The sequence below is a fragment of the Acinonyx jubatus genome, chromosome E3, assembly GCF_027475565.1.
Source record: "Acinonyx jubatus isolate Ajub_Pintada_27869175 chromosome E3, VMU_Ajub_asm_v1.0, whole genome shotgun sequence".
NCBI lineage: Eukaryota > Metazoa > Chordata > Mammalia > Carnivora > Felidae > Acinonyx > Acinonyx jubatus.
The window spans coordinates 26,725,056-26,752,797 of record NC_069398.1 but is presented as its reverse complement, the minus strand read 5'-3'; the positions used below and the strand labels follow the sequence as shown (position 1 = coordinate 26,752,797).

Sequence of the window (27,742 nt, the reverse complement as noted above, 5' to 3'; positions counted from 1 at the left end):
AAACTTTAGGTGTGATAATAGTATTATGGTTTAATTTAAAATTTTTTTTTTAATTTTTTACATTTATTTATTTTTGAGACACAGAGAGAGACAGAGCACAAGCGGAGGAGGGGCAGAGAGAGAGAATGAGACACAGAGTTGGAAGCAGGCTCCAGACTCTGAGCTGTCAGCACAGAGCCCGCGGCGGGGCTCGAACTCACGAGCTGTGAGATCATGACCTGAGCCCAAGTCGGATGCTCAACCGACTGAGCCACCCAGGTGCCCCGGTTTAATTTTTAAATTGTTCTTTTTTTTTTCTTTTTTCCGTAAGAGGTTCATCCTGAACTGTTACTAGTGAAATGATATAATGCCTGGGATTTTACTTCAGATAATCCAGAGAGCAAGGGCGTCAGAGGCTGACAGGAGAAAGCAAGGGTCAGCATACTTAACAGGCACTGGCCGAATCCCCACCACTGCCTGGTTTTTGTGCATAAAGTTTTATTTGGAACGCAGCCACACTCATTTGGTTATGTATTTGTTTAGTATCTCTGAGGCTCCTTTCGTGCTCCAACTTTTGCAAAATTGAGGACTTTCAGCAGAGAGCCATGTGGCCCACAAAGCCTAAAATACCCACTAACTGACCCTTACAGAAAATGTTTGTGACCCCTGGTCCATAAGGAAGTGGATTTGGCTGCAAGTTCATAAAGGTTGACACTGGGGGCTGTGGGGGCCATGTTTGTCTATGTTTGGATCTTTCCATAACGGCAGATTTAAAAAAAAATCACAACACTTTGACCCAGTGTATCCCACTCCTGGAAATCTACCCATTGGGAATGAAGGCATCAATATGTATAAGCATGCTTACTAAAATGGTTTACAGTGGTTAAAAAAGTTTTTTGATGGCCTGCCAGCACGGGAATGCTTGTATAAATCATGCCCACCCACACCATGAAATATTATACTGTCTCTTTAAAGAATGAGCTAGAATTTTACCATGCCACTTGGAGAATTTTTCATAAGATGTTTTCAAGTGAGACAAGGAGGATGTTGAAAAGTCTTGTGCTTGGTGATCGCATTTCTATAGAACAGTGGCAGAATTAACCCCTTTGGTAGGGAGGGGTGTGTGTGTGTGTGTGTGTGTGTGATGCATAACATGTTAACGTGGCTTAGGGTCAAATGCCAACTATGGAAAAGCACAGCAAAACAGAAAAAGGAGAAGAACTGTACTTAAGCAGCCTCCATGATAGGATCTCATTTCGTCTTTCCGTAAGTTGTATCCACAGGTACACACGATTTGCTAAATTCCAAAGGGAGTTACGATTTTTAACACAACTGGAAAGGAGTGGGTATTGTTAATGCCTTGTAAGTAAGGAAATAAAAGGGAATTTGGTTAGGGTTGGAAGATGCCCAGGAGTGGGAAAACAAGAAGGTCCAGTGACCCCGCCGCAGACCTGGGCTGGCTAGGGAAGCCTCTGTGGAAGGCTCTCCTGGTGAGAGAGGGGCGGCTGGGTGGCCTTTGGGCCGCAGCCGCTCCCTGAGCTCAGTGCCTCTTCCTCCTGCTCCCGGAGAAATAATGTTTCCCTGGGGGATGAAAAGCATCCCTTTGTGCAGGCTTTAATTGCCACGCTGTTGTATCGAGTGAATGAGTGGCAGGCGGGCACAGCAGCTGGGCACAGCCAATGCCAGGCAGCAAAGCCCGCTGCCTTAGGACAGCCTGGGCCAGCTGGCCTGGGAGCGTTGCCCACCTCTGCCCCCCACAGCCCCACCTCCTCCAACCCGGACCCTGGTCCCGGAGGGGTCCTCAGAGCACTGGGGAGGAGTCACTGGAGGGAGAGAAAGGGGTGGGGCGCCTGGGAGGGTCTCAGACACCCTAGAAGCTTATTCATCTCAGCCTCCTTTCCCCTCCCCCTCCCTTTTGTTTTTCAGACTGTCAGCATCAATAAGGCCATTAATACGCAGGAAGTGGCTGTAAAGGAAAAACACGCCAGAAATATCCTTTTGGATGTTGTTTGGAAGACTGACCCCAAGGAGGGTCAAGTTGTGGGGACTGAGGTCAGGGCGAGGCGTCCTTGCTCAGCTGCAGGAAGGGGAACCCCCACATCGGCCAGGCCTCCTGCAGGGTTTGAGAAGCTCGGTTGGCAGCAGCTGGCCTTCGAGACCACAGCTCATCATGAAGGGACCCAAGGACCCCGCCCGGCCTAGGACTTGAGCTCCTCAGAACTGCCAAGTCCCTTGACATTACTTTCCTTTGAGAGATTTTCTCGGGCCACAGGAGTGACTTTTCACCTGTGTCCTCAAAGCACTTCAGGCCCTGCACTTGGCCCATAGGGCCACACTGACCACCCCCTTGGGAACATGATCGCCTCCCCTTCTCTGATCATGAAACCCAAGCAAAAGGTCTCGGCTGCAATGGTTGGCCTTACGAAAGCGCAGGGGCTCCACCAGGGAAATAAGATCCACCTGTGTGGGCCAGTTCACCCCAAAGGCAGCAGGGGTGAAGAAGACAAGGACCCAAGGTGGCTTAGGGAGCTGGTGGCTTGGAGGTTCTCACCAATCGCACCTCCTGGCCCCCACGCCAAGTTTGGACCTGGGCCACTACCATCATGGGTCGTGTCTTCGGAGAGAAGCTCAGGCAGCATCCTGGCTGATGGGTCCCTTGGGATCTGCCCTTGAGGTATAGAGACCAAGAGCTGGAGGGCTGATCCTCAAAGGCCAAAGGAGAGGCTGCTGGTGTGTGCAGCTCGGGGCGAGTGGAGGCTGGGACGAACAGCTCCTTCTTGCCTGGGCTCATCATGGTGGCAGGGACACAGCCAGTCAGCTCAAAACCGCTCATCTTGAAGCCGTCCCACCTCAGCCCCTTAAGGTGGCGGAAGAAGCCCCGGACTGCCGGTGCGATGCCCCACACCTGTCAAGCCCCTGGGAAGTGTTGCTAAAAGCACGTGCTGCTCCTACTGGCGGAAACGCAGCTTGTGTTTGGCGGGGAGATACTTTGGTTGGATTTAGGGTTTAGCTGCAGGATGGGGGCTCTAGAACTTTGCCCAGGTACCTCAGAAGCCTGGCTCAACAGTGAGCCTAGTGAGACCTTGTAGACCTTGCCCTTTTATCCCCACAAAGGCACAGTCCCCTTGCTCTACTGAGTCGAGAAAAGCCTTCATTATAAGTGGCCCAACTGCTGGCCCCACCCTGCCAAAAATACTGATCAGTCCGAATGAGACAGGAAATAAAGAGAGAGATAGTTTTCAGAGACTAGTGTGCTCCAGATGGGGGACTGGCGGGGCCACATCACACCCTCTCGGGAAGGCTGCCTGGGGTGATGGAAGGGACACCAGGAGATTCTGGAATCCCTCCTCTACAGCAGTCTGGCTTGCTCTGGAGCCTCGAGTGGGTCCAGCGGGGGGGCCTCCAAGAGACTTCGCCCCCTTGTCTGTCACATGAAAGACCTGGGCCAAAGAAGATTTGAAACGTCTAATGTTCCAGCTGTAACATTCTGTGAGTCTCTCTGATTCACCATTAAGAGGTGGATAAACATTGAAAGGGTAATTCCATAGGGTAGGGTTTTAAAGCCTAAAGATATCACACAACCTTTATTCTTTATTGATTTTTTTTTAAAGACTGTCAGCCACCCTCAATAACAATTGAATAAGCATTTGGAAGTCTGACGTCAGAAATGCTGTTCAGACAACCATTTATCCTTAGGTGCCTAACTGTGCCCGCCCCCACCGGGGCATCCGCTCCTAGAGGGCTGGCGACTGAGTCTTAACTTTTTTTTATATCCCTGAGTGCCTTTTATAGTGCCTGACACGCAATGGGTGCATTAAAATGCTTATGAAATCAAAGGACAGAAAGGTCTCCCTGCCTCTTTCAAAGTCAGGGTGGCTGGCTAGCTCTCTGCAGAGGGGTTGGGAGCTATCTACCGCTCCTCTTGGCTTCTGTCTAGCCCGAGGGGGCTGTACTTGAGGGGAGACTGTAGTCATTGCAGAAATCACTCTAAGACCAAAAGCTGACTTCAGCTTCTTAGACCCAGAAGTCTGTGTTCAAGCTCATCCCCTCTCGAAATGTAAATTTCAGTCTGGGGAAGGAACTTTATGATACCTTCCAGCTCAGAAGCAAAACAACATGTGTTCTGGATGAGTCATGTAGTTCCCTGACCCGAGGCAAGTTTTTCTGGCCTGCTTGGCACCTTGCTTCTTACCTAAGCTTTGACAAAGAAGCCTGTAGTTCTGGGGAAAGACCTGCACTTGAGGGTTGATGGTGCCTAGGAATTGGGTGTGTGAGGCCTATTTAAACGAACAATTACAAAGGAAGTGTGGACATCCCCTACTGAGCCCAAAGGGGCTCACGAATTCCACATACAGAGAATTCAGAGTATTGGGAGATTAATGCATCCCTGGTTGAGGCCAGGCAGCTTTGCAGAAGCGGTGGGGTGTACGAGTCATTTTAGGTTTTGGGGGACAGGCTTCCAATGTGGTCAATGGTATTGTAACAGTGTCGTACGGCGATAGGTTGCTAGTGGCCTGTTGCAGCCTCCACCCCAGGGATTGGCTGCCCGAGGCAGGGCCTGTGCCTTTGTTTTCCATGACCCTCCCTCACCGTGCATCCTGGGCACCCACCATGAGAAAGGGGCACAGACCTTTTGGTCTGTTGTCAACCGGCTGCCCCTCTCTAGCAACGCTGTCCTCTGCTGGAAGTTCTGCCACGTGTTTCACAAACTCCTCCGAGATGGACACCCAAACGTGAGTTCCTGGGGCTGCAGGGGTGACCAGGGAGCCCGGGGCCCATGTGGGGAAAGTGGGATCGCCTGGGGCACAGGGGCCGCTGGCCACTCCCGCCCTGAGGGCCTTTTGGTTACTGGTGAGAGGAGGGCTTGTCTGTCTGGTCAGCCTCCCTGCCTGCCCCAGCCCCATCTTCTGCCATCCTCTGTCTCCTTGCCTTCTCGTCTCTCATCGGCGGATCCCTTCCCTCTCCAGGTCCTGAAGGACTCTCTGAGATACAAAAATGAACTGAGTGACATGAGCAGGATGTGGGTGAGTTTGGAGATGCAGCCGGGGGCCACCTGCGCCTTCTTACCCCTCCCCAGAGGCCATAGAACAAGGACTACGGACCGGAATGAATTTATCTCTTTCAACTTGCTTAGAATTTCTCTCATGAGCATCACAGAGGGGTCAAAGATGGCCCCCAAACAGTACCATGATATCCATAGTCTTACTCGGGGGCCCTGGTAGCCGTAGGGAAGTTCTAGGGCCTGAGAGCTTCTCCTGCCAATGGAAGCTTACATCAGAATGTGCTCCAGGCACTGGAATCCCTCAGCAGTGACTGCCATAGTTCCTGTGTCTTTCCTTCTGATGGCCCTGTGCAGGTCACAGTACATTGAGAACCAGCATTCCCAATTCTTAATGCCAGGGCTTTTTCTTTCCTGTCTAGGGATTCTCAGTGCCTTAGGATGAAGGAGGAGGTAGGTGGTGTTATCAGCATCAATTGAAAAAGAAGGTTTTTATACACACACCAGAATCCCTTTAGATTCTGTTGTCCAAGGAGTATGTGTGTAGATGGGGTGTAATCTGCATTTTGAAGCCTCTCCCGGGTTGATTCTGATCTGTCTCATTGCCCCCACTGGTTGAGAACTCCAGCCCTTTCCTTCAAATTCTTACCTGTATCTGTCTGCACTCACAGAATGTTATGTCATCCAGTCCACCCATTGCTGATAAGAATACAGGCCCAGAGACGGAAGCAGCTCTTCTACATAACAGGCTAGGTAGCCTGAATAAAGCTGAGGGGGCACCTAGGTGACTCAGTTGACTCTTGATTTCAGATCAGGTCATGATCTCACAGTTTGTGAGTTCAAGCCCTTCACCAGGCTCTGCACTGACAATGCGGAGCCTGCTTGGGATTCTCCCTCTGTCTCTGCCCCTCTACTACTTGTGCACGTGTGCGTGCTCTCTCTCTCTCTCTCTCTCTCTCTCTCTCAAAATAGATAAGTAAACTTAAAAAAAAAAAAAAAGCTGAGAGTTGTCCCCAGATCTCCCAAGTGCATATTGGCGAGCTTTCTATTATTACATCTCTAAACACGGGAAGCTTAGGTCTTTTTTGTTAGAATTTGCCTGATGTGCCTTTTTCCTTCCTTTTAAAACTTTTGACTTTTCTAGGGGCGCCTGGGTGGCTCAGTCGGCTAAGCGTCCAACTTCGGCTCAGGTCACGATCTCACGGTCCGTGAGTTCGAGCCCCACGTCGGGCTCTGTGCTGACAGCTCAGAGCCTGGAGCCTGTTTCGGATTCTGTGTCTCCCTCTCTCTCTGGCCCTCCCCCGTTCATGCTCTGTCTCTCTCTGTCTCAAAAATAAATAAACGTTTAAAAAAAATTTTAAAAATAAAAATAAATAAAACTTTTGACTTTTCTATATTCTATGTTTTAGAAAAGTCCCTTATAAATAGCATTTCATTGGATTTTTGTTGTTGCTTTTCTTCACGATAGCAGTCTTTGTCTTTTAACTGTACATTTACTCCATTTACATTTATTATAATGCATGATATTGTTAGATTTATATCTTCCATCTTAGTTTGTGCTATTTTCCCCTTGTGTTATGTTTCTCTTTCTCTTCATTTCTTGTCTTCTTTGGATTGATTGGGTATTTTTTTTTCTCATTCCATTTTTCCCTCATTACTAGTTAGGAGATTTTTTAAAAACTCTCCTTTTATTTTTTATTTTTTTGGTATGTTTTCCAATAATTACAAAATACACATTTAGTTTATCAAGAGCTAAAATTCCTGTCTTTATCTGTTTCCTGTTAACACAAAAACCTTAGAATATTTTCCCTACATGCCCTCCCTATAAGCTTGTAGGTTATTGTTGTTGTGTATTTTAATTTTGGTTTTGTTTTTCTTTTTAGACTCTATAAGATCTTTTGTTTTAATTGTTTTATTCATTCCTCTTTGTTTCTTTAGATCTCAGTTGAATCTAACTTTAAATCTTTAAATATAACATCCAGGATTACTTTTTTTTCTGCCTGAATTATTTTCTTTAGAACTTCCTTTAGTGAGAATCTCATGGTGGCAGATAACCGATTTCACTTGTTTGGGAATGTCTTTATTTCACCCTCCTACATGGAATATACTTTGTCTGGGTTTAGGATTCTGGGGTGACAGTTTTCCTCAGCACACGGACATTATTATTCAAGATACCCTTCCACTGACTTCTGGCTTCCATCATTTTCAGGAAGTCGGCTGTCAGACTCATTGTCCCTTCTTTGAAGCAAATCTGCATTTCCTCTGGCCATTTTTAAGATCTTACCATGTATAGGTGCAAATTTATTGTGGATTCCTTAGACTTCTTAAATCTCTAGGTTAGTATCTTTTATCAGTTATGAAAAATTCTCTTTGTCTCTTCAACTATTGTCTTTGCTCTGTTCTGTCTTTTCCTCTGAGACTTTGGTTATATCTGTCTTTCTCATTCTATCCCCCCAGTATCTTTTTTTTTTTTTTTTTTTTTTTGAGTAAGCTCTACTCCCTATGTGGGGCTTAAACTCATGACCCCAAGATCAAGAGTCACGTGCTCTATCAACAGAGCCAGCCAGGCACCCACCACTACCACCACCACCAATGTCTTTAGACTTGTGTTTCATTGTTTTCTACCTGCTTATCTCTTTACTGTATTCTGGATAACTTCAGTAGATCTAGCTTTCATTTTATTTGTCCCCTTTTCAGCTGGGTCTCACCTGTTAAACCTTTTCATTATATAATTATAATTTTAGTCTAGCTTTCATTTCTTGGAGTTCTTTTTTTCCCCTCCAAGTCTGCTTGTCATTTTTATGATTTCTTGTGCCCTGCATGTATTTTGAAGCAGACTCTGACTTACTTAAACAAATTAAAGAGTGATTTCATGTATCACTTCTTATACTTCCATTATCTAGAGACCTTTGAGATGTTTCTGCTGTCCATTGTTTTTGATAAATGCTGTTCATGCTATGGAGTTTCTTTTTGTGCTTAGTTATTTTTTACTGTGAGGTGCTCATTTTCCTAGGAATCTTATTTGTGGGAACTCTTTGAAGTCTATAATGAAGGCAGGTTCCTCCAGAGAGAATGGGCATTTGCCTCCATTAAGATCACTCAAAGTTAAATCCTCAGCTTAAGGTTTTGTGAATTCCAGGAAGATTCCCTTGAGCTCTGGCTCCTTTGGGTCCACTTCCAAGGAGTTGTTTTTCCCTCCTTCTGATCACAACAGTGGTTCAAGGGTGTCAGGGAGGACTTTTTTGGTGCAGGAGTGCTGGGATCTGTGTTATGTCCAGTTCACCTTTAGTTCTCCTATACCAGGAAGGCAGTCTTTGGCTCTTTCCCCAGACTCTTCAACTTCAGCAGGGCTAAGTTCACACCTGGCCCCTGAGGCTCAGAAAACCAAGTTCAGTTCACCTGGTGAGGCAAAACCCCTGTCCCTGCCAACTCCATCACCCCAGTATTCCATATTTTCTCCTAGTAGCTGTAAGGACTTGGTCCCTGGTCTGAAGATTCCTTACCCTCTCATTAGTTCATTAATGCCTTCAAAGAGAAGTTTTAAATATTTTACCCAATATTTTAGTATTTTTCGATGGGAAAGTCAGCCCAACGTAATCTGACTCATTATCCAAACTGGCATTCCTTTAGGCCTGTCCTCCTATGTAGTTTTCTCTTCCATTTGACTGAGAGTTTCTAGGTATTAGAAACCTTTTCACTCTTTTTTTTTTTTCCAATTAAGACCTTATTTTCTTTTAAAGCAAGTTTTATTAGGTTCACAGCAAAGTTGAGCAGAAAGTATGGCAATTTCCCATATACCCCCACCCCTAAATGTAGCCTCCTCTGTTATCAGCATCCCCTACCAGCATGGTACATTTGTTACAAGTGATGAACCTTCACTGATACATCCTAATCGCCCAAAGTCCGTAGTCTACATTATTGTTCACTTGTGGGGTTGTGGTGTTGTCTATTCTGTGGCTTCGGACAGATGTATCATGACACACATCCATCACTGTGGTATCGTACAGATGAGTTTCACTGACTTAAAAATCCTCTGTGCTCCACCCGTGCATCCCTGCCCACCTCCTGCAGCCCCTGGCAACCACTGGTCTTTTTACTGACTCCACAGTTTTGCCTTTTCCAGAGTGTCCTGTAGTTGGAATCCTTTGGTATGTAGCCTTTTCAGACTGGCTTCTTTCTCTTAGTAACATGCAGTTAAGGTTCCTCCATGTCTTTTCATAGCTTGATAGCTCATTTCATTTTTAGTGCTCAGTAATGCCCCATTGTCTGAGGGGACCACGGTTTATCCATTCACCAACTAAGGGGCGTCCTGGTTGCTTCCAAGTTTTGGCAGTTATAAATAAAGCTGCTCTAAACATCCACGTGCAGATTTTGTCTGGACTAAGTCTTCATCTCCTTTGGGCAAAAACCAAGCGCCATTGCTGTATTTTGTGGTAAGAGTATGTTTACTTTTATGAGAAACTGCCACACCATCTTCAAAAGTGGCTGTACCCTTCTGAATTCCCACCAGCAATGAATGAGAGCTCTCATTGTTCCCTATCTCCTCACTGGAACTTGGTGTTATCAGTGTTCTGGATTTCGGCCATTCTTGTAAGTGTGTACTCATATTTCAGTGTTGTTTTAATTTGCATTTCCTGGTGACACACAACGGGGAACATCTCTTCACATGTTTATTTGCGGTCTTCTTTGTGGTGAGGTGTTGGTTAAGGTCTTTGGTGATTTTTTTAAGCAGGTTGGTTGTCTTTTTATTGTTGACTTTTTCTTTTAATTTTTTTTAATGTTTATTTATTTTTGAGAGAGAGACAGAGAGACAGAGAGACAGAGAGAGAGAGAGAGACAGAACACAAGCTGGGGAGGGGTAGAGAGAGCAGGAGACACAGAATCCAAAGCAGGCTCCAGGCTCCAAGCTGTCAACCAGAGAGCCCGAAGCGGGGCTCGAACTCATGAACTGTGAGATCATGATGTGAGCTGAAGTCGGATGCTTAACCGACTGAGCCACCCAGGTGCCCCAATTTTTATTGTTGAGTTTTAAGAGAATGTTATATAATCTGGATAACAGTCCTTTATCGGCTACATCCCACTCTGTGGGTTCTCGTTCTGTTAACAGTGATTTTTGCAGACTTTTTTTAATTTTAATGAAGTCTAGCTTGTCAGATATTTCTTTCATGGGTCATGATGTTGGTGTTCTAGCTGAAAAGTCATTGCTGGGACACCTGGGTGACTCAGTTGGTTAAGTGTCTGACTCTTGGTTTTGGCTCAGATCATGATCGCACGGTGTGTGACTTTGAGCCCCTCATCAGGCTCTGCACTGATGGTGTAGAACCTGCTTGGGATTCTCTCTTTCCCTCTCTCTCTGCCGCCCCGCCCCGGTCACTCTTTCTCTCTCTCTCTCTCTCTCTCTCTCTCTCTCTCTCTCTCTCAAAATAAATAAACTTAAAAAAATAAAAAAAAATAAAATAAAATAAAATAAAAAGTCTTTGCCATACCCAAGGTCATCTGTGTTACCTCCTAGGGTTTTTTATAGTTTTACATTTTACATTGACATCTATGATCCATTCATCTTTTGGTTTTTGATTCTGGTGCATTTTCATATGAAATACAGTTGCCTTTGATGATGAGCATAGTTTCCCTTTGTCTTTCTGCTACTTTCTAATTTTTCCATGATGAACAAGTATAATGTGCAACTCATAAAATATGGTTCTTCATAGAAATGAATACATTAGGAAATACTGTCATCTCTGGCATTGATATCTTTAACTTCCTCTGATGACCCAACTCCCTTTGGTGCCCTTTGAGGCATGTTTCAGTGGGGTTCCTCTACCTTAGAGGATATAGATGCACCCAGAAGAAAATGTAGAAGTCAGACCTCGTGTGAGAACTACAACTATTCAGCTCAAGGGTCCTTTGTGCCAGGGCGCCTGGGTGGCTTAGTCGGTTAAGCTTCCAATTTTGGCTCAGGTCATGATCTCACAGTTCGTAAGTTAGGGCCCCGCATTGGCTTCTCTGCCGTCAACACAGAGCCTGCTTTGCATTCTCTGTCTCCCTCTTTCTCTGCCCCTCCCCTTTTCTCTCTCTTTCTCCCTCTCTCTCAAAATAAAATAAAACATTAAAAAAAGAGAGTTCTTTGTGCCACCATGTCCTTCCTCCTTTGGGTATAACAGGCAGTTCCAAGCATCACCCTGCTAATTCCAGCTTCTTCCCAGACACCCAGGACACGACCGCATGGGCAGCCTCCATGGGAATGCTTATTTGTCCCCAGCCGGGATCCATCCCATTTCAATCCCCCCTCCATGCGGAATGTTCTAGCCTCTCTTAGTCTGCTGGAGTCCATCTGGAGGAGGTGTTTCCTCTCCTGCAGTTAGAGAGAGAGAGACAGAAGGAAGGAAATGGCTTGTAGCCAGACTGTGATTACTAAGGGTGGGAGACTTCAAATTCTTAAATCTGAAGCCTTGTCTAGAATTCATGCAAAGGAGTTCTCCTGTGTGTACACAAGATTATACCGTAAGAATGTTCGTTGAAATAGAGCTTATAACAGAAAAACTTGCCTACAACTAAAACATACAACACTAGGGAGTTCGTTCGATAAATTACATTACACACGGATAATAATATCACTGAAAATAATGGTACAGGAAAATGTGAGAAGATAGAGAAAAAGAAGTATATTAAGTTTAAAAATGGGTTCCATTTTTTAATTTCTTTTTATTTAATTTTAGAGGGGCAGAGAGAGAGAGAATCCCAAGCAGGCTCCTTGCTCAGTGTGGAGTCTGACACAGGACTAGGAGCCTGATGCAGGGCTTGGTCCCATGACCCTGGGATCATGACTTGAGCCGAAATCAAGAGTCTGGATGCTCAACCAACTGGGCCTCCAGGTGCCTCCCATTTTTAATTTTAAAATAAAGGTAGGACTCAGAGGATTTTTAGGGCAGTGAAACTATTGTGTATGATACTGTAATTGGCAGGTACAGGACATTATGCATTTGTCAAAACATAGAATGTATCACACCAAGAGTGAATCCTAACGCAAATTTCACTTTGGATAATAATGATGAGTCAGTATAGGTTCATCGGTTGGAACAAATGTCCTCTCTTGTGCGGATGTTAACAGTGGGGGAGGCTATGTATGTGTGGGAACAGGGGGTATATAGGAGAACCCTGTACTTTCGGCCTAATTTTGCTGGGAACCTAAAACAGCTCTAAAAAAAAACATAATGTCTATTTAGGGGCACCTGGCTGGGTCAGACAGTAGAGCATATGACTCTTGATCTCGGGGTCATGAGTTCAAGCCATGTGTTGAGTGCAGAAATTACTTAAATACATAAAACTTAAAAAAAAATGTCTAGGGGCTCCTGGGTGGCTCAGTCAGTTATGCGTCTGACTTTGGCTCAGGTCACGACCTCCCAGTTTGTGGGTTCAAGCCCTGCGTCAGGCTCGATGCTGACAGCTGGGAGCCTGGAGCCTGCTTTGGATTCTGTGTCTCCCTCCCTCTCTCTCTCTCTCTGTCTCTCTCTCTCTCTGTCTCTCTCTCTCTGTCTCTCTCTCTGCCTCTCCCCCCCTCAAAAGTAAACATTAAAAAATATTAAAAATAAAAAATATCCATTTTAAAATAGGTCTATTTAAATTGAAAAAATTAGATCAAATAACACTTTGTGCCCCAGAATGTTAGCCATGATTGTATCTTCTGTCTAGATGAAGGCTGATGTGTGTGTATCTGTACTTGTCTGTGTTTTCCAAATTTTCCACAATGGCCATTTGTTGTTTTCCAGAATTGAGAAAAAAAAAATCTATGTATTGTTTATAGAAGAAGTCCCGGCCATCAGTCTCTCACCCAGGTGTTGTTAGTGGTGACCCTTGCTTTCTTTTCTTTTCTGGAAAGGGCCACCTGAGTGAGGGCTATGGACGGCTGTGCAGCACCTACCTCAGACTGCTAAGAACAAAGATGGAATATCACACCAAAGTGAGTCTGCGGACAATTCTGCCACCACCCCCGGCTCCCCCAGCTCCTCCCCTACGGTCCCCTGGCACCTCCCTGAGCCTGTCAGGTCTTTACGAGAATAAGGCAGCCCAGGGCCCCTCAGGGAGTGTTTGTACCATATCCAGTGAGAGAAAGAGATTTCACAGGACAGCTGCAGTCAGGCCCCCGGGATGGGACACGGAACTGGGCATTTGGCCCACGTCTCCTGCCCCTTCTGGAGAGGAACCCGGTGCCCTGGGTTGCCTTAGGAAGGTGTTTTAGAAAGCACTGCCTCGACTGTTTCTAAAAACGATCCCTCCATTTTATATAGTGAGTTTCCACACAGAACCTTCTTTCTGTCCACGTATGGCGTTAGACAGTATTTCTTATGTGCCCGATGCAGGTAAAACCGTTGTGCTCGGTACCAAGTGGCACATAAGGATACATAGGAAGGGTCGGCCGGTCAGGAGTGCACCGATCAGTCAGAGGGAGGAGGCTTCTTACCTGCAGCACCCTGTAACAGTGCAGAGCGGTCACTTGAGCCTATGGAAGGAGCCACAGATCCACATTAGTGTGAGGAACAGTCAGGTGCAGGGTGGCAGGGACGGGGGGTGGCTGGGCAGCTAGGTGAGACCATCCCACTCAGAGTGGAAGATGGTCAGAGCCTGATCGGGACGGTGGTCCCTGGGACAGGCAAGAGCGGCGGGGACTCTCTGAAGACTGGCAGGAGGGGTGGGGGGCAACAGCTAGGGAAATGTGGGGCCTGTGGGAAGGACCTGGGCAATAGGAAGATGCACAGGAGCCCAGGGAGACAGAGTGAGGCCACAGGTGCTCTGGACTGAGGGTTTCAGGAGGACAGAGGACAGGAGCGCGTGTCTCCTTGTGTCCTATGTGCTGTCCAGCGTCTAGCCCAGAACAGGCGCTCAATCAGGACTGCTTGGATGAGTGACAGAATCAACCAGAACCTATATCGGATCGAATAGCACACAAGAGTGGCTGATCCTGAGTCAGGAAAGAGCTGGCCCTTCCTCTTTTGAAGCTGGAGAAACAGAAGGTCAGCTGGTACATTCAAAACAGGGAAGGGAGTGAGAAGAAGGATGCACAGGGAGTTCCAGTGATGTCAGGAGGAAGGCACGTGAGGAGGGTGATGGCATGGGCACCGGGTTTGAGAGCGGGACAGTTTGAGGTCAGGATAGTCATTGATGGATTAGGGAGCCCGTCGGGGCCAGGAGCAAGGACTGTGAAGGGGCTCCAAGGCTGGAAAACATGATTAAAGGGTGACTCCAGCTCTGAGTCCCTCTCCAGGGACATTGGCAGCTGGTCCTCAGCACAAAGATCCAGGTTCACCAGGTTTTGACGGCAGTGTGGTGGAAGGACAGGCAGCAAGAAAGGCAGGGGACAAGGGGACCAGGTCTCTGTAATGTCCAGCCTGAGTGAGGAAGTAAACATGGCCAGAAGGGGGCGCTCAAGGAACCAGCCAGCTCTGAGATGGAGGCACAGGAGTGGTGAGCGTGGGGCAGCAGGGGACAGCCGGGCAGAGGGCCAGTGGATAGCCAGGAGGTGCCTGAGTGGAGGATCTCTGTCTCCCTGTGGAATTGAGACCCCCTTGATGGAGCAACCACCCATCTGTCTGTGCCCATCTACACCTTTCCCTTAGCCACACTGGGGAGGAGATAATGATACGGATATTTGACAAGATTGCTGATACGTAATAATTTTTCCTGACTTTGGGGGTGCATGATGTAATGTTTTCCTACCTTCAAGTTTATTTTACTCATTATGTTTCCCTAAAGCTAATATCCCCTCCACCCCCCCCCCCCAAACTCCCAAGGGCAGCTTCAGAAAGTGGCGGAAGGACAGAGGGAAGCATGGGTAGGATTCAGAATGTACTGGCGGTGCGCGAATGCAGCACTGTCTGTGCTTCGTGGATGGTTGAGGTCCGACCGCTGTCCCACTGGCTCTCACTGCAGCACCAGAGAGCATCTTTAGAAGACGGTCCCAGGACCCAAATTGTTAGGACGGAGTCCTGTCCTGGCTCCCAGAGAGGGGTGGAGCCTTTACCTGTGATGATGGGCAGTGGATGTCCTTTGATGTGAGCTGGTCAAGGGGTCTGTGTGTACGTGAGGTTGCGTGCCCTGACAACCCCCAGGAAGGGTGTCGGTGTTACACGAACAGAATCAAGCCTGCTGCTCCCCGAACTCAGTGTAGACAGTTTGCCTGGTGTCAGCTTAGTTGAGGTGCTCTGTCCTGACTTCATTCCTCTGCCTGCCTTGCCAGAATCCCAGGTTCCCTGGCAACCTTCAGATGAGCGACCGGCAGCTGGACGAGGCTGGAGAGAGCGACGTTAACAACTTGTGAGTGGACGTCCTCGTGCGGTGGACCCAACGGGCAAGGAAGCTCTTGTCAATGTTGCCACTTCTGGCTGGGGTCACACAGGGCCTGACAGCTGGGACAGTGGCTGGGGTGGGGCGACTTAGTGCCGGTGCCCCATCCAGAACCCTTCCAGTCTGTCCAGGGTTCCCTTCTCAGTGTCCCCTTCTGCCCTCCCACCCCAGCATGGTACCTGCCCTTTTCCTGTGCCACTGTCACTGTGGAATTCACCCTGTTTGATCTTCAGATGGCCTTAAGACCCGTGTAGGCGGGGCTAGGGATTGGAGCTAGTGTGTGGGTCTGTGTGTGTCTGTGCGTGTGTGCATATGCTCGTGTATGCATGCATGCATGCAGGCAGGCATGCACATGTGCACCGGGGACAGAGACAGAAACACAGAGCGTGGGGAGGGAAGCCTTGGCCTTGAGCTATGGAGTATAAGCTCTCTTTCCTCTTGGGTCCAGTTTCCAGTTGACAGTGGAGATGTTTGACTACCTGGAGTGTGAACTTAACCTCTTCCAAACTGGTGAGTCTCTCGCTCCCGTCTGGCCTAGGCTCTTCTGAGAATTGCCTGATTCCAAACTTTGTTCCCGGCTTGGCCCAGCCATCCTAGCCCCTCTCTCCCTACAAGTTGTACAGCACAGGCCAGGAAATGGGGATACCCACACGCTATCTCTGCTCTCTCCATCCCTAGTGCAGGGAAGGGCTGGAGCTCTTGGGTATTTTCAGAGTCAGTGATTTCATTTTGAGCAGAATGACCGTGCCCCCTACCCTGCCAGCTTCCCTCTAGAGGCCCAGGCCTCCAAGAGCCCAAAGACCAGTTTGGCCTCTTTGATAACCTCTGGACTGTGGCCCCAGCACCGGTCGGTCCTGTGTCTGCTACTCAGCTGGGCTGGCACTCGGGACCGATTTCCGCTCAGGAAGAGGGGTTGCTGTGTGCTGTTTGGTCAGCAGCTGGGGTTGACCCGCTGGTCGAGTTGAGTTTTGGCCAAGTCCGTGTACGAAGCCCCTTCCTACAAGCAAGGGGAGTTGGCCACACTTCCGGGCTCCCTTCGCTGAGAGTTCTGGTGCCTCCCGGCTGTCAGCCCCTCACACTTCCCTGACAAGAAATCAGGAAGGAAGCAATCCATTCTCTTCTCTCTGGTGTCCCCTCTTCCCCGCACCCCCCCTCCCCGCCCCCAGCATGGCTCCCCTTCCTTCCCGGGGAACAGAAGAGCCCGTTTTCTAAGATTCACCATGCACCATGACAAGTGTTCAGCTCCGTGAAAGAGTGGATTCCAAACTGCAGGCATTCGTGCACAAGCTTGGTGACCTTCTCAGCGTTTGGACGTGTGGGGCCCACTCCTGGGGTTCTGATTTCCTCAGGAAAAAAAACAGACACCCTCTCACCCTGAATTACAATTTCTTCCGCATGTTCATCTGTACAGGAGCTCGCAAATGGCCTGTTAACCAGCCAGCGCTGTACTGGGTCGGCAAACGCCTTCCTGCCTTGGCCAGTCAGTTCAGGGCAGGTTATGGTGAGAACAGCACCACACACGGTTGGAAACCGTGGTTTGTAGGAGAAATAAGATGCTTGGCCTGCTAGCCACCTTCTCATACAAAAGTCAGTAGTTGAAACACAAAACAGAGTCTCCGCCCTAAAGTGTTCCCAGCCAGGTAGGAGAAATGGTGCGGATGCGTTTTTTTGAATGCATCGGCAATGTTTGCACAAAAGTACACCAACAACTGTATGCTGTCGTGGCTGCCTTTCGGCTACTAGTGGTGGGTGGGGAGGTCCTATGTGGATAATTTAGAATTTGTCGACACTCAGCCTCGGAATGTGCTTAAATCTGAATGCAGGTAGGAGTGATATTGCAGGGATTGTCATCCTTGGGGGAGTCCTGTCCAGAGCCTGCCACTCAGGTGACCCGAGGCCTCTTCCGGGCCTCCTCAGACCCACCTGCCGCTGCTGTAGGGGTTATGGGAGAGCAAGTCAACTGTTTGAGCCTCTGTGGGGGTCGCTTCCGGCCCTGACAGACTTGAGTAGGAGAGAGCAGAGCTGTGATAACACCGAGCGGAACTTGAGGCTGGGAAAGCATGTATGTGATGCCAGCCGGTGCCCCACGCCAGGTGGCCAGCTCAGTCCCCCTTTTAGTCCCACATCCCATGATAACCTGGCTCTTTTTGTGTGCGTTGGTCGCTTGTATTATTGCCACTGGACGCTGAGCCCCTCCTCAGAATCAGGAGCCATGCCCCACTCATCTTTGAATTACGTCCCTTCTGTTCTAGCTCAGTGCCTAGGATACACAGCGGGAGCACAACAAAATTCAAGAATGCTTGCTTCAGATAAACAGCAGTGAGGAAAGGGCAAGGGAACAGAGTTGATAAAACGGTGCCAATATGCAGCCCAACGCGGTGGGATTATCTGGAGTGAATCGGCCACTTTGAGTTTTCTTTTTTTAATTTTTTAATTTTTTTTTATGTTTATTTATTTTTGAGAGACAGAGACAGAGCATGAGTCAGGGAGGGGCAGAGAGAGAGGGAGACACAGACTCTGAAGCAGGCCCCAGGCTCTGAGCTGACAGCAGAGAGCCCGATGCGGGGCTCAATCCCACGAACCACGAGATCATGACCTGAGCTGAAGTCAGATGCTTAACCGACTGAGCCACCCAGGCGCCCCACCACTTTGAGTTTTCTAGAGGGGAGCACAGATCTTGGCACAGATCCCTCCATGGCTTAATGTTGGTGGCTTTCTTGCTCCTGAGCAAGCACTGATTTGGAATCGAGAGCCCTCTATCTCTTCCATTCCCCATCCATCCTTAGTTTTCTAGGGCGTGCCATAAAAACCAAGAGGACTGGTATTGGAAGAAGTCCCTCCAGCTTCTGAGTCCTAGTCTGTGACCCTGCAGGGTTCCAACCGGTACCCTTAGAAAGGTGTCCCTGCTTTTCAGCTGTGGGAATCATGGGCCAGTAACAGTTAACGTTTATCTCCAATGCTTGCAGTGGCTCTCAGAGTGTGATCCCTGGACCAGCCGCAGGAACAACTCCTGAGAACTTGTTAAAAACGCAAAACCCCCAGGTCCCACCCTAGACCTACTGAATCCGAATATCTGGGGGTGGGCCCAGCCCATCTGTGTTTTTCAGCCCCCCAGCCCCAGGTCTGCACTGTCCAATATGGTAGCCACTAACCACGAGCGCCTGTTTAAATCGACTCTAATTAGGGGCGCCTGGGTGGCTCAGTCGGTTAAGCGTCCGACTTCAGCTCAGGTCACGATCTCGTGGTCCGTGAGGTCGGGCTCTGGACTGATGGCTCGGAGCCTGGAGCCTGCTTCCGATTCTGTGTCTCCCTCTCTCTCTGCCCCTGCCCCGTTCATGCTCTGTCTCTCTCTGTCTCAAAAATAAATAAAATGTTAAAAAAAAATTTTTTTTAAATCAACTCTAATTAAATACCAATCAAAAGTCAGGTGCTCCGTTCCACTTTCCATATTTCAGGCCCTCGGTAGCCACATGTGGCTAGCATATTGAACAGCTCCTACAGACACTTCCGTCATCACAGAATTCTGTCGGACGGTGCTTCCAGGTGATTCTGCTACATGAGAACCACTCAGCTGGGAAACACAGTCTTCAACCCTGGCTGTGTATTAGAATTACCTGGGGGGCTTTTGAAACCTACCAATGCCCCAACCCTACCCCAGAACAATGAAGACGGAATGGGAGGTAGGGCGGTTGCAGGCAAACATTAGCAGGCGTTAAATTTCCCCTAAGTGATTCTGATCAACCTGAAAGCCAACTCCTTCAATAGGTACAAGACCTTTTGGAGGTATGTGCGCTTTGAACCGTCTGCATTTTACAGAAAAGCATCTGGAGGCACAGCGAGGTTGAGGAACTTGTCCGTGGTCACACTGCTCTAGAGGTCACTGGATGCCAAGGGGCATTCCTGGAAGGAGGCAGGAATTCCTGGAAACCTGGAAACCTGGCCGCCTTGCAGTGACAGCTGCTTTTAATTTGTGTCAAAAAGAAGAACTGTCTTTTAATTAGAACTGTTGGGTTGTTTTTTCCTTTTTGTTTTTTGTTTTCAGCTGCCAGAATAAGCCAGTTAACGGGGATTAGCAGTCTGGGAAGCCAGAGTACAGCAGTTCTGGGCTTTCCCCCGGGGCAGTCCCACTCACTGATTTTTTTTCATTGCTGGCCATATAGTGGAGTCGACGCAGGACTCCACACACAGTCTGGCAGGAGTGGGCAGCCACTGTGGGAGGGAATTCGGCCCTGGCCACTGCTGTGCGTGGAGGGTCCACGGCCAGGGATCCGGTTACTTGGTTTAAGAACAGGGGGGTAGGGGGGCGCCTGGGTGGCTCAGTCGGTTGAGCATCCGACTCTTGATTTTGGCTCAGGTCGTGATCTCACGGTTTGTGAGATCGAGCCCCGTGTCAGGCTCTGCGCCGAAAGCATGGACCCTGCTTGGGATTCTGTCTCCCTCCCTCTCTGTCTCTCTGCCCCTCCCCCCCCTGCTCACACCGTCCCTGTCTCTCAAAATAAACTTTAAAAAGAAGAACAAGGGGTAGGGGGCAGAGGGTAACATGGAGGGGTCTGTGGAGAGAGACACTAAGGGACTGACGTGCGGTCTGAAGCTCAGGAGAGTGGAGGGCAGTAGTTCTGCTGGCCAGCCCCCCAAGGACCAACAGCAGCCTTCGATCCTGATGGTTCATCCTCGGCCCTCCCAGATTCTCCAGTTGTCCAGCCAGGGCTCCTGCGCATGTCCCCTTCTGGTGTCCCAAGACGCTGTGGCAAGCCACGAGGAAGCCAAGGCTGAGTTACTCCCTCCTTTGTGCTCTGATCAGCGTTTGATTATTTTCCCCTGCCTTCGAGGGACTCACCCTCCGGTTCCTCCGTTTTCCTCTCCCACAGGAGTGTTGTAAGGGGTAACCGCGCCAGATGACCCAGCGTGTGCACAGAGCAGGTCCTCGGTGCGTGTCTCCTGCCCCCTCCGAGAGGGTCACCTGCAGTTTCCTGCTCCTACCACCTGTCTCCCTTTCTATCTCCTAGTGTTCAATTCCCTGGACATGTCCCGCTCCGTGTCAGTGACGACAGCTGGGCAGTGCCGCCTGGCCCCGCTCATCCAGGTCATACTGGACTGCAGCCACCTGTATGATTACACCGTCAAGCTCCTCTTCAAGCTCCACTCCTGTGAGTACGCCCGGCCGGATCATCTCTGCGCGCTTGGGGCGGGAAAGGGGTCGCAGCCTGAGGCTCTCCCTGGAGAAATGCGGTCCCCTCAGCGCCCTTCCTCCTGCTGCTCTCAAAGGCCCTAGAGCTCCTGACCTTCTTAAGAGTGAAGACGAGCAGGGCACAAGTTTTGGTGTGCCCACTCACCATAGGGTTTCCTAGGACGGTCCTTTCCCTCTACCTCTGGCTTTATCGCACCTCCGTCCATATGTGTATCCTGGGACCCACACAAATGATGCCAGACCCGGCCTAGACCCACAGGAGCAGGGGCACAGTGGTTTCCAGAGCGTTACAAGTGGCATTTTGTGGGGAAATAAAAAAAATATAAAACACAGCTGCTCTAGCAACCGGAGGGCCACCCCCTACCCAGCCAGACACCCCTGGGATGCTTTCGTGGATTGTATTTTGGAAACTACTAGTCTCGTGGGTGTTCTCATGCTTTCACGTGTGCTTCTCGCTTAAAACGGCGTGTGTGGGTCCTGCCCCTGCAAGGTCTGCGTTGGTCAGTCTGGTAGGTTAGGGGTCTTCGTTATTAAACCGTATCCCAGATGAAACTGATGTGGGTGGTTTCTGGGCCACCCTCGGAGGTGTTCACCACGAAGGATATACACATGACGGAGAAACAACAAGAGTCGAGGCCTGAGTGGATACTAGCAAGGTTTTATGGCCCTGGAAAAGGGGACAGGGTGAATTTTAGAAGACAAGGACAGGGATCACTCTAGAACTGTGGTCACCGACGAGATGCGGATCTGGTGATTTAGACGGGACGGGGAAAGCGACATTCGGTCTGGTTAGTCTGGGAACACTGTGAGGAAGGGAGGTTGGAAATTCGATGTTCAAGCGTTAGAAGGGCATCGAGGCAAGTGGACGCCCCTGGAGGGGCACAGGGTGGACTAAATGCCAAGAGAAGAAACGCAGTTGCCCCACAGAGTATATACTTCTCTAAAAATGAATGTTTGATTTTAGAATAGTTTTAGATCTGCAGAAAAGTTGTAAAGATAGTTCAGGAAGTGCCCCTATACCTTGAAGCGAGTTTCCTCTGTTGTTAAGATCTTACATGAGTATGGTACATTTGTCACACTTAATGGACCAATATTGACACACGACTCTCAACTGAAGTCCAGATTTTGTTCAGATTTCCCCAGTTTTTACCTAATGTGCCATCCAGGACGCCACATTACATTTAGTCTTTGTGTCCCCCTAGGCTCCTTCTTGGCCGTGACAGTGTCTCAGACTTGTGACCTTGACAGTTTAGGGGAGAATCGGTCAGACACTTGTAGAATGTTCCTCAATTTAAGTCTGTCTGCTGTTTTTCTCACGACTGGGGCTAAGGGTTCTTGGGAGAGAGATCACGGAGGTACAGTGCCATCGTCATCCACCGTATATACTTGGCATTCTGAATTCTCATACATTTTGCATGTGCTCCCTATTTATACCAAACATCACCTACCCAAAAATTACTAAAATGTAAATTTAAGGAATAAAGCAAGAACTGAAAGGATCGCTGAGCTGTGATCTGTAGTTGAAGTACACAGAGTGACATTATCTGGGAGCAGAAAGGACCTCAGAGAGCCCGCTCTGTAGGGGCGGAGGCTGGCGCTTAGATGCTGCCACTCATCCAGCATCGTGCAGTGGCAGGGCCGAACGAGCACCGGACTGAGATCCTGAGTGTTGTCCGCAATCTTTGCCTTCGCACAGCCAACCTCTCAGGCAGGCTCTCTGGATCCCTTCCGTCCCGCAGCTTGGTCAGGTCAACCACGGTCGCCTCTGTGGTCAGGGACACAACTTCCAGCCCACTGTGCCCAGAATGGCTTGCACTCCAGGAGCAAAGAGGAGGACAGATTTGAGGGACAAGCGCCCCCCACCCCGGGTTCCCTGCGGGTCCTTCTGGGCCCCTTGGTGTCCAATCCTGGGGCAGCTCTAGGCCAGGAATGCCCACCTCCCTCCTCCCCCCGCCCCCGCACCGGCAAGACTGGCCGCAAGCCCCAGGGTGGCTAGTCCCCTCCTTCCAGAGCCCCGCTGTGGCTCACCTGGTCCTCCTGTGGTCCTCTTCCCTCTCACTCTATTCCAATATCTTCCAGGTCTCCCAGCTGACACCCTGCAAGGCCACCGGGACCGCTTCATGGAGCAGTTCTCAAAGTAAGTGGCTTATGGGAGAGAAATGAAGGCGAATCCAAAAACTGCTATAAAATCAGTTAATCAGAGCACTTGCTTTATAACGATTGAGAATCGCCAGTATCTGAATGGCAAAGCAGTAAAGTGAGGGAAAGTAAGTAGGACAGCAGCAAACCTACCACTGGCTGGGGAAGCTATCTGTTCTCTGATAAAAACCATACACACATGTAGAAGAAAGCGATTCCGTACATCCATTCGTCACCTGCTGTATGCCCAGGGCTTCACCCTCTGTTTCCTCTTCTTACATTCTCCTACCGCGTAGGGTCTTACACCATGTACATGAAAAGCAATGCCCAGATATGTGTCTCTAGCAGGGCCTTGACTCCGAATTCCAGTCTCACATACCCAATGGTCCGTCTGACATCCTACACCAAACTTACATCTCAAACTGAACTCTAGATTTTCCTCCCAAAGTGTTCTCCCCAGTCTTCTCTATCTCAGTAAATGCTGCCACATCCATTTGGGCCACAGACCAGGAACTCCCCATTTTCCTCATCCCCATCCCCCATGTCCAGTCTACCAGTAGGTTCAGCTGATGCTCTGCAAATATATCTTGGTTCCAGTCATAGCTCCTATCTCTCTGGCTGCCATAGTTGTGTGCCAGGACCCTCCAATATGGCAGACACCCTGAGTTTCCACTGCTGCCCCCTGCAATTCTGTCCTCCCTCAGCAGTTAGAAAAACCTTGTGAAGACATCAGTCCCTTGCTCAGAACCTTCCGGTGGCTTCTGATTACACCGAGAATAAACTCCAAGCTCTTCTCCGTGGTCCCCAAGGCCCTGCTTGCCATCTCTCACCTCATCTCCAGGGCTTATGAGGTTTCAGCCACACGGGTCTTCTTGTTCCTGGAACGTACCCAGCACATTTCTCTGTCAGGGCCTTAGGGCTTGTCATTCCGTCTCCTGGGGTTGTTCTCCCAGCCTGGCCAGCTCCGGATCATCTTCCATCACCTCCTCACAAAGGCATCTCTGGCATTAAATCTTTTAAGATTTTATTTTTTATTTTATTTTATTTTATTTTATTTTTATTTTATCTTATTTTTGAGAGAGAGAGAGTGCACGTGCACACAAGTTGGGGTGAGGGGCACAGGGGGAGAGAGAAAGAGAAAGAAAGAATCTGAAGCAGGTTCCACACCCAGCAGAGCCCAATGGTGGGGGGCTGGATCCCACGACCGTGAGATCATGACCTGAGCTGAAATCAAGAGTCTGACTCTTTTTTTTTTTTTTAATTTTTTTTTAACATTTATTTATTTTTGAGACAGAGAGAGACAGAGCATGAACGGGGGAGGGGCAGAGAGAGAAGGAGACACAGAATTGGAAGCAGGCTCCAGGCTCTGAGCCATCAGCCCAGAGCCTGACGCGGGGCTCGAACTCACGGACCGCGAGATCGTGACCTGAGCTGAAGTCGGACGCTCAACCAACTGAGCCACCCAGGCGCCCCAAGAGTCTGACTCTTAACCGACTGAGCCACCCAGGCCCCCCTTAAATCTTAAATCTCTTATTTAAGTTGGGTTTTCTTCACCTCCTGTTCCTCCAACCCCAGCCCCGCCTCCCCATATTCTCCAGGCCAGTGCCTTGTTTCTTTCATGGTTCTTAGAACCAGCTTTATTTCTGCTTGACTACCCATTCTTACGTCCCTAGCTCCTGATACGTAGCAGCCAGTTACCCACAAATATTGGGATAAATTACTAAGCGAGGAAGCCAGGTGTCTTGTCTAGAAGAGGAAGAGATTATCCGACCGAGGGATAAATTATTCTGTGCATTTGGGCAAGATGATCACTGGTGAGGCGAGAAGTACAACTCAGCTTTCGTTACGTGTGCCCCCAGAAGAGGGGAAGGAAGCACGAGAGAGAGGGAGAGAGAACCCAGGCGCCGAGAAGGGCACTGGGGCTCGGCATGCTGTATTTGACCCTCTTGTTTTGCCTATTAATTTCTTCATCCCTGACAATAGAGGAAAAATACCCACCAAATCCCAGGCTTCTCCTACTGGTTCCGAGCCACAGTCAGAGGACAAGTTCAGGGTTTTGCTCACCTCCTGGTTTCCTTATTCCATTTGAAAAGCCTCATATGTTTATTCTATAATAAATGACTTATTAAATCCTAGGAGACAGGCCCTGGGGCTGATTTCCTGGAATGGTAAATTCCAGTAGCTTATGAAAGCAGTGCGGCCTATTACTGTTGGCTCCAGCCCAGAAAGAGGGGGATGTGTGGTCAGGTGATTTTATTTCCTTTAATGTTCTCCTAGCTTATAAAAACTTCTGCCGTGAGCAGCTGTCTCACTTTCTCCTCTGCACGGACCTGGCAGCTCCCAGAGGCCTCAGTGTCGACGACTTTGGGGAAAGCACCAATGACATCACAGGGGCAGTTCCAGCCTTGGGATCAGAATGGCTGACATGAGATCCCAGGGGTTTAGTTTATTGGGCTGAGCTGAAGGAGATTCTGAGAGAGGTTGCAGAGAGAGGGTGCTGAGACCCACGATGCTCTTTCCTCTCAGGAAATCTGTCTGGTGCCCTCTGCTTTCTGGGCCTTCCATGTTTCGATTGAAAACAGAGACCTGAAGACAAGAAAAAATATTTGGTTTCTTCACCCCCATATCCATCCAAGATTAGGACACAGTATAAATAGATTGCTTTCCTCCAATGAAGTCTTTCTTGATCAGTTAATGCCTCTGTGCAAGGTACTGTGGTACCCCTAGCTCAGCAGGGCCCAGGCTCTGCCCTCTAGAGGCTTCTAGTCTAACTGGGAGGTAACACACAGCTTTAAAGCAGGGTGAGTTAATTAAAAGGAGCTTTACCTTAGTTTTGGGGTTGTTGTTTTTTTTTTTACTTTTTTTTTAATGTTTATTTATTTTTGAGAGAGAGAGAGAGAGAGAGAGAGCACGAGCAGGGGAGGGGCAGAGGGAGAGAGACACAGAATCCAAAGCAGGGTCCAGGCTCTGAGCTTTCAGTCCAGAGCCCAACACGGGGCTCGAACCCATAAACCGTGAGATCATGACCTGAGCTGAAGTCGGACCCTTAACCAATTGAGCCACACAGGCACCCTGAGGAAATTTACCTTAGTAATTAAGTTCCCTTCCCTTTTCTTATGGTTAGGTGGTTTATCCTCAGAGAGAGTAAATTTATTTTCGTGTTATTCTAAGCCGAACATTCTTGGGAAGAGACATCAGCCAGACAACAGTGTAGATTCTGTGGTGATACAGATCTTGTTCTGGGATGATCCACTCCTCCAGAGGATTCGGTCATTTGAATCCCTGTCTCCTGTGAGGACTGGCTACAAATGACCTTCCCCCTGTAGCATCATAATTGAAGCCCAGCGCCATGGAAGCCGTCTCCTTGACAGCCCACGCCTTTGGGCTGGGTGGGCAGCCGGAGACCTGGGTGGCTGCAGTGTCCCCAACCCGGGGCTGGGGAAGGCGCCCAGCACCCCTGAGGCCCTTCTCCACCCTCCAGGTTGAAAGATCTGTTCTACCGCTCAAGCAACCTCCAGTATTTCAAGCGGCTCATTCAGATCCCTCAGCTGCCGGAGGTAAGCGTGCCCGGCCCCCTGGCCGTGGGAGCTGCCTGGTCCAGGGTGCTCGTAGAGACCGGCAGGCCTGGTGGGTGACGCGGTTCGGGGGCGTGTCTTCCCTCTTCAGAACCCACCCAACTTCCTGCGAGCCTCTGCCCTGTCAGAACACATTAGCCCCGTGGTGGTCATCCCGGCCGAGGCCTCGTCCCCGGACAGCGAGCCAGTCTTGGAGAAGGATGACCTCGTTGACATGGATGCCTCACAGCAGGTGCGGAGCGCCTCACTAGAACCCGAGGGGGGCGGGGTTGGAGCCCAGCAGGTGACGTGCCCCAGGGGCGGCCCTTCCAGCTGCCCCATGCACACAGGGGAGAGGACGCGAGAGGCTCTGGCCAAGACCCTTTGACTGTAACCAAGATCAGCTGCCGTCTAACCCAAGTGCTAACCTAGACTGAGCCCCCTCCCCCTGCCCTGTGGTCCCCGGGAGGGACCACAAATGGATTTGAACCCAGTTAAGAAAGGGTCCTTTTTCACATGTCACTCACCTGACCCCTTCCCGGAAGTCTCTGGGTCTCTAACTTTGTCTTCCCTCCCTTTTGTTCACCACAGAACTTATTCGACAACAAGTTTGATGACATCTTTGGCAGCTCGTTCAGCAGCGACCCCTTCAATTTCAACAGTCAGAACGGCGTGAACAAGGAGGAGAAGTGAGTGGGAGCTGGGCACAGCCCGCTGGTGCGGAAACTAGGTGGAGCCGGGAGCCGGCTTGCCGCACCTAACCGGGGCGGGATGCTTCGTGACACGTGGGCCCCCTAGAGAAACGTCTTGACCCACAGCCCCGTGATCCCAGAGGGAAATCGAATGGGGCTGAAGTAACGGTGGGCCCATGAGTGTTAGGTTCAGGTCTGGGAACAATGAGGGTCTTAGCATATAATTTATGGGATCTCAAGGCACTTTCCCCACATTAACACCAGCTTTTAACTTCCTCCCCTGATCTCCCAGCTCGCATTTAAAAGGAAAGGGGTGGAGGCGCAGTGGAAGCAAACTTGTTCTCCCTTCTGTTCCCAGGGATCACTTAATTGGTCAACTCTACAGAGACATCAGTGAGCTGAAGGCACAGCTAGAGAACTTGAAGACTGAGGTAGGACTCAGGCTCGGATCCGGTTCTGGGCTTCACCAGGACGGGACGTTTTCATACTAACTTCGCTTTGTGGAGACACTTGTCAGACCTCATTTTAAGTGTGTGTGTGTGGGGGGAATCATTAGTAGAAATGCCCAGACCAGACGGACCTGGTCCTCTCGTGGTCTTGGTGGCACTGTGTTTCCACTCTTCCTACCTCAAGAATGGCATCTAGGCCAAGCCCAGCGTCCCCGTGGTGCTTGGAGAGAAAGACCTGTTCTCTTCCCATGGCGATCAGAAGGTTTGATTTGTAACTCTGGTGGCTGTTTGCAGAGGCTGGGGCAGTGAATAGGCCCGTCCCTCAGGCCCACGGCTGGTTGGAGGCTTCATTCACTGGGACAGGCACACATCGCCTCCTCCCTCAGGCCAGCTCGCCCACAACT

The 27,742-nt window shown here is 49.4% G+C and overlaps 1 protein-coding gene and 1 long non-coding RNA gene across 3 annotated transcripts in view; one reads left to right on the top strand and one right to left on the bottom strand.

Annotated features, from left to right (window-relative positions):
- HIP1 (huntingtin interacting protein 1) overlaps nt 1-27,742 on the top strand; it is a 151,966-nt gene that overhangs the window by 99,646 nt on the left and 24,578 nt on the right. The window contains exons 2-13 of the mRNA XM_027041974.2: nt 1,906-1,969; nt 4,570-4,712; nt 4,947-5,003; nt 12,855-12,935; nt 15,210-15,286; nt 15,765-15,826; nt 20,323-20,463; nt 22,584-22,641; nt 26,125-26,200; nt 26,310-26,450; nt 26,789-26,886; nt 27,248-27,320. Of these exons, the coding sequence (XP_026897775.1) occupies nt 1,906-1,969; nt 4,570-4,712; nt 4,947-5,003; nt 12,855-12,935; nt 15,210-15,286; nt 15,765-15,826; nt 20,323-20,463; nt 22,584-22,641; nt 26,125-26,200; nt 26,310-26,450; nt 26,789-26,886; nt 27,248-27,320 (1,071 nt within the window). The remainder of the gene's footprint in view (nt 1-1,905; nt 1,970-4,569; nt 4,713-4,946; nt 5,004-12,854; nt 12,936-15,209; nt 15,287-15,764; nt 15,827-20,322; nt 20,464-22,583; nt 22,642-26,124; nt 26,201-26,309; nt 26,451-26,788; nt 26,887-27,247; nt 27,321-27,742) is intronic.
- On the bottom strand, nt 21,616-26,641 carry LOC113594502 (uncharacterized). 2 transcript variants are annotated; one of them, XR_008294576.1, is made up of 4 exons: nt 25,730-26,641; nt 24,974-25,229; nt 22,533-22,649; nt 21,616-22,319 (listed from the first exon to the last, which is right to left on the bottom strand). It is a non-coding gene; the product is annotated as an uncharacterized LOC113594502 (long non-coding RNA). The 2 variants fall into 2 exon arrangements; XR_003414876.2 differs by lacking the exon at nt 24,974-25,229 and having other exon boundaries at nt 25,730-26,633.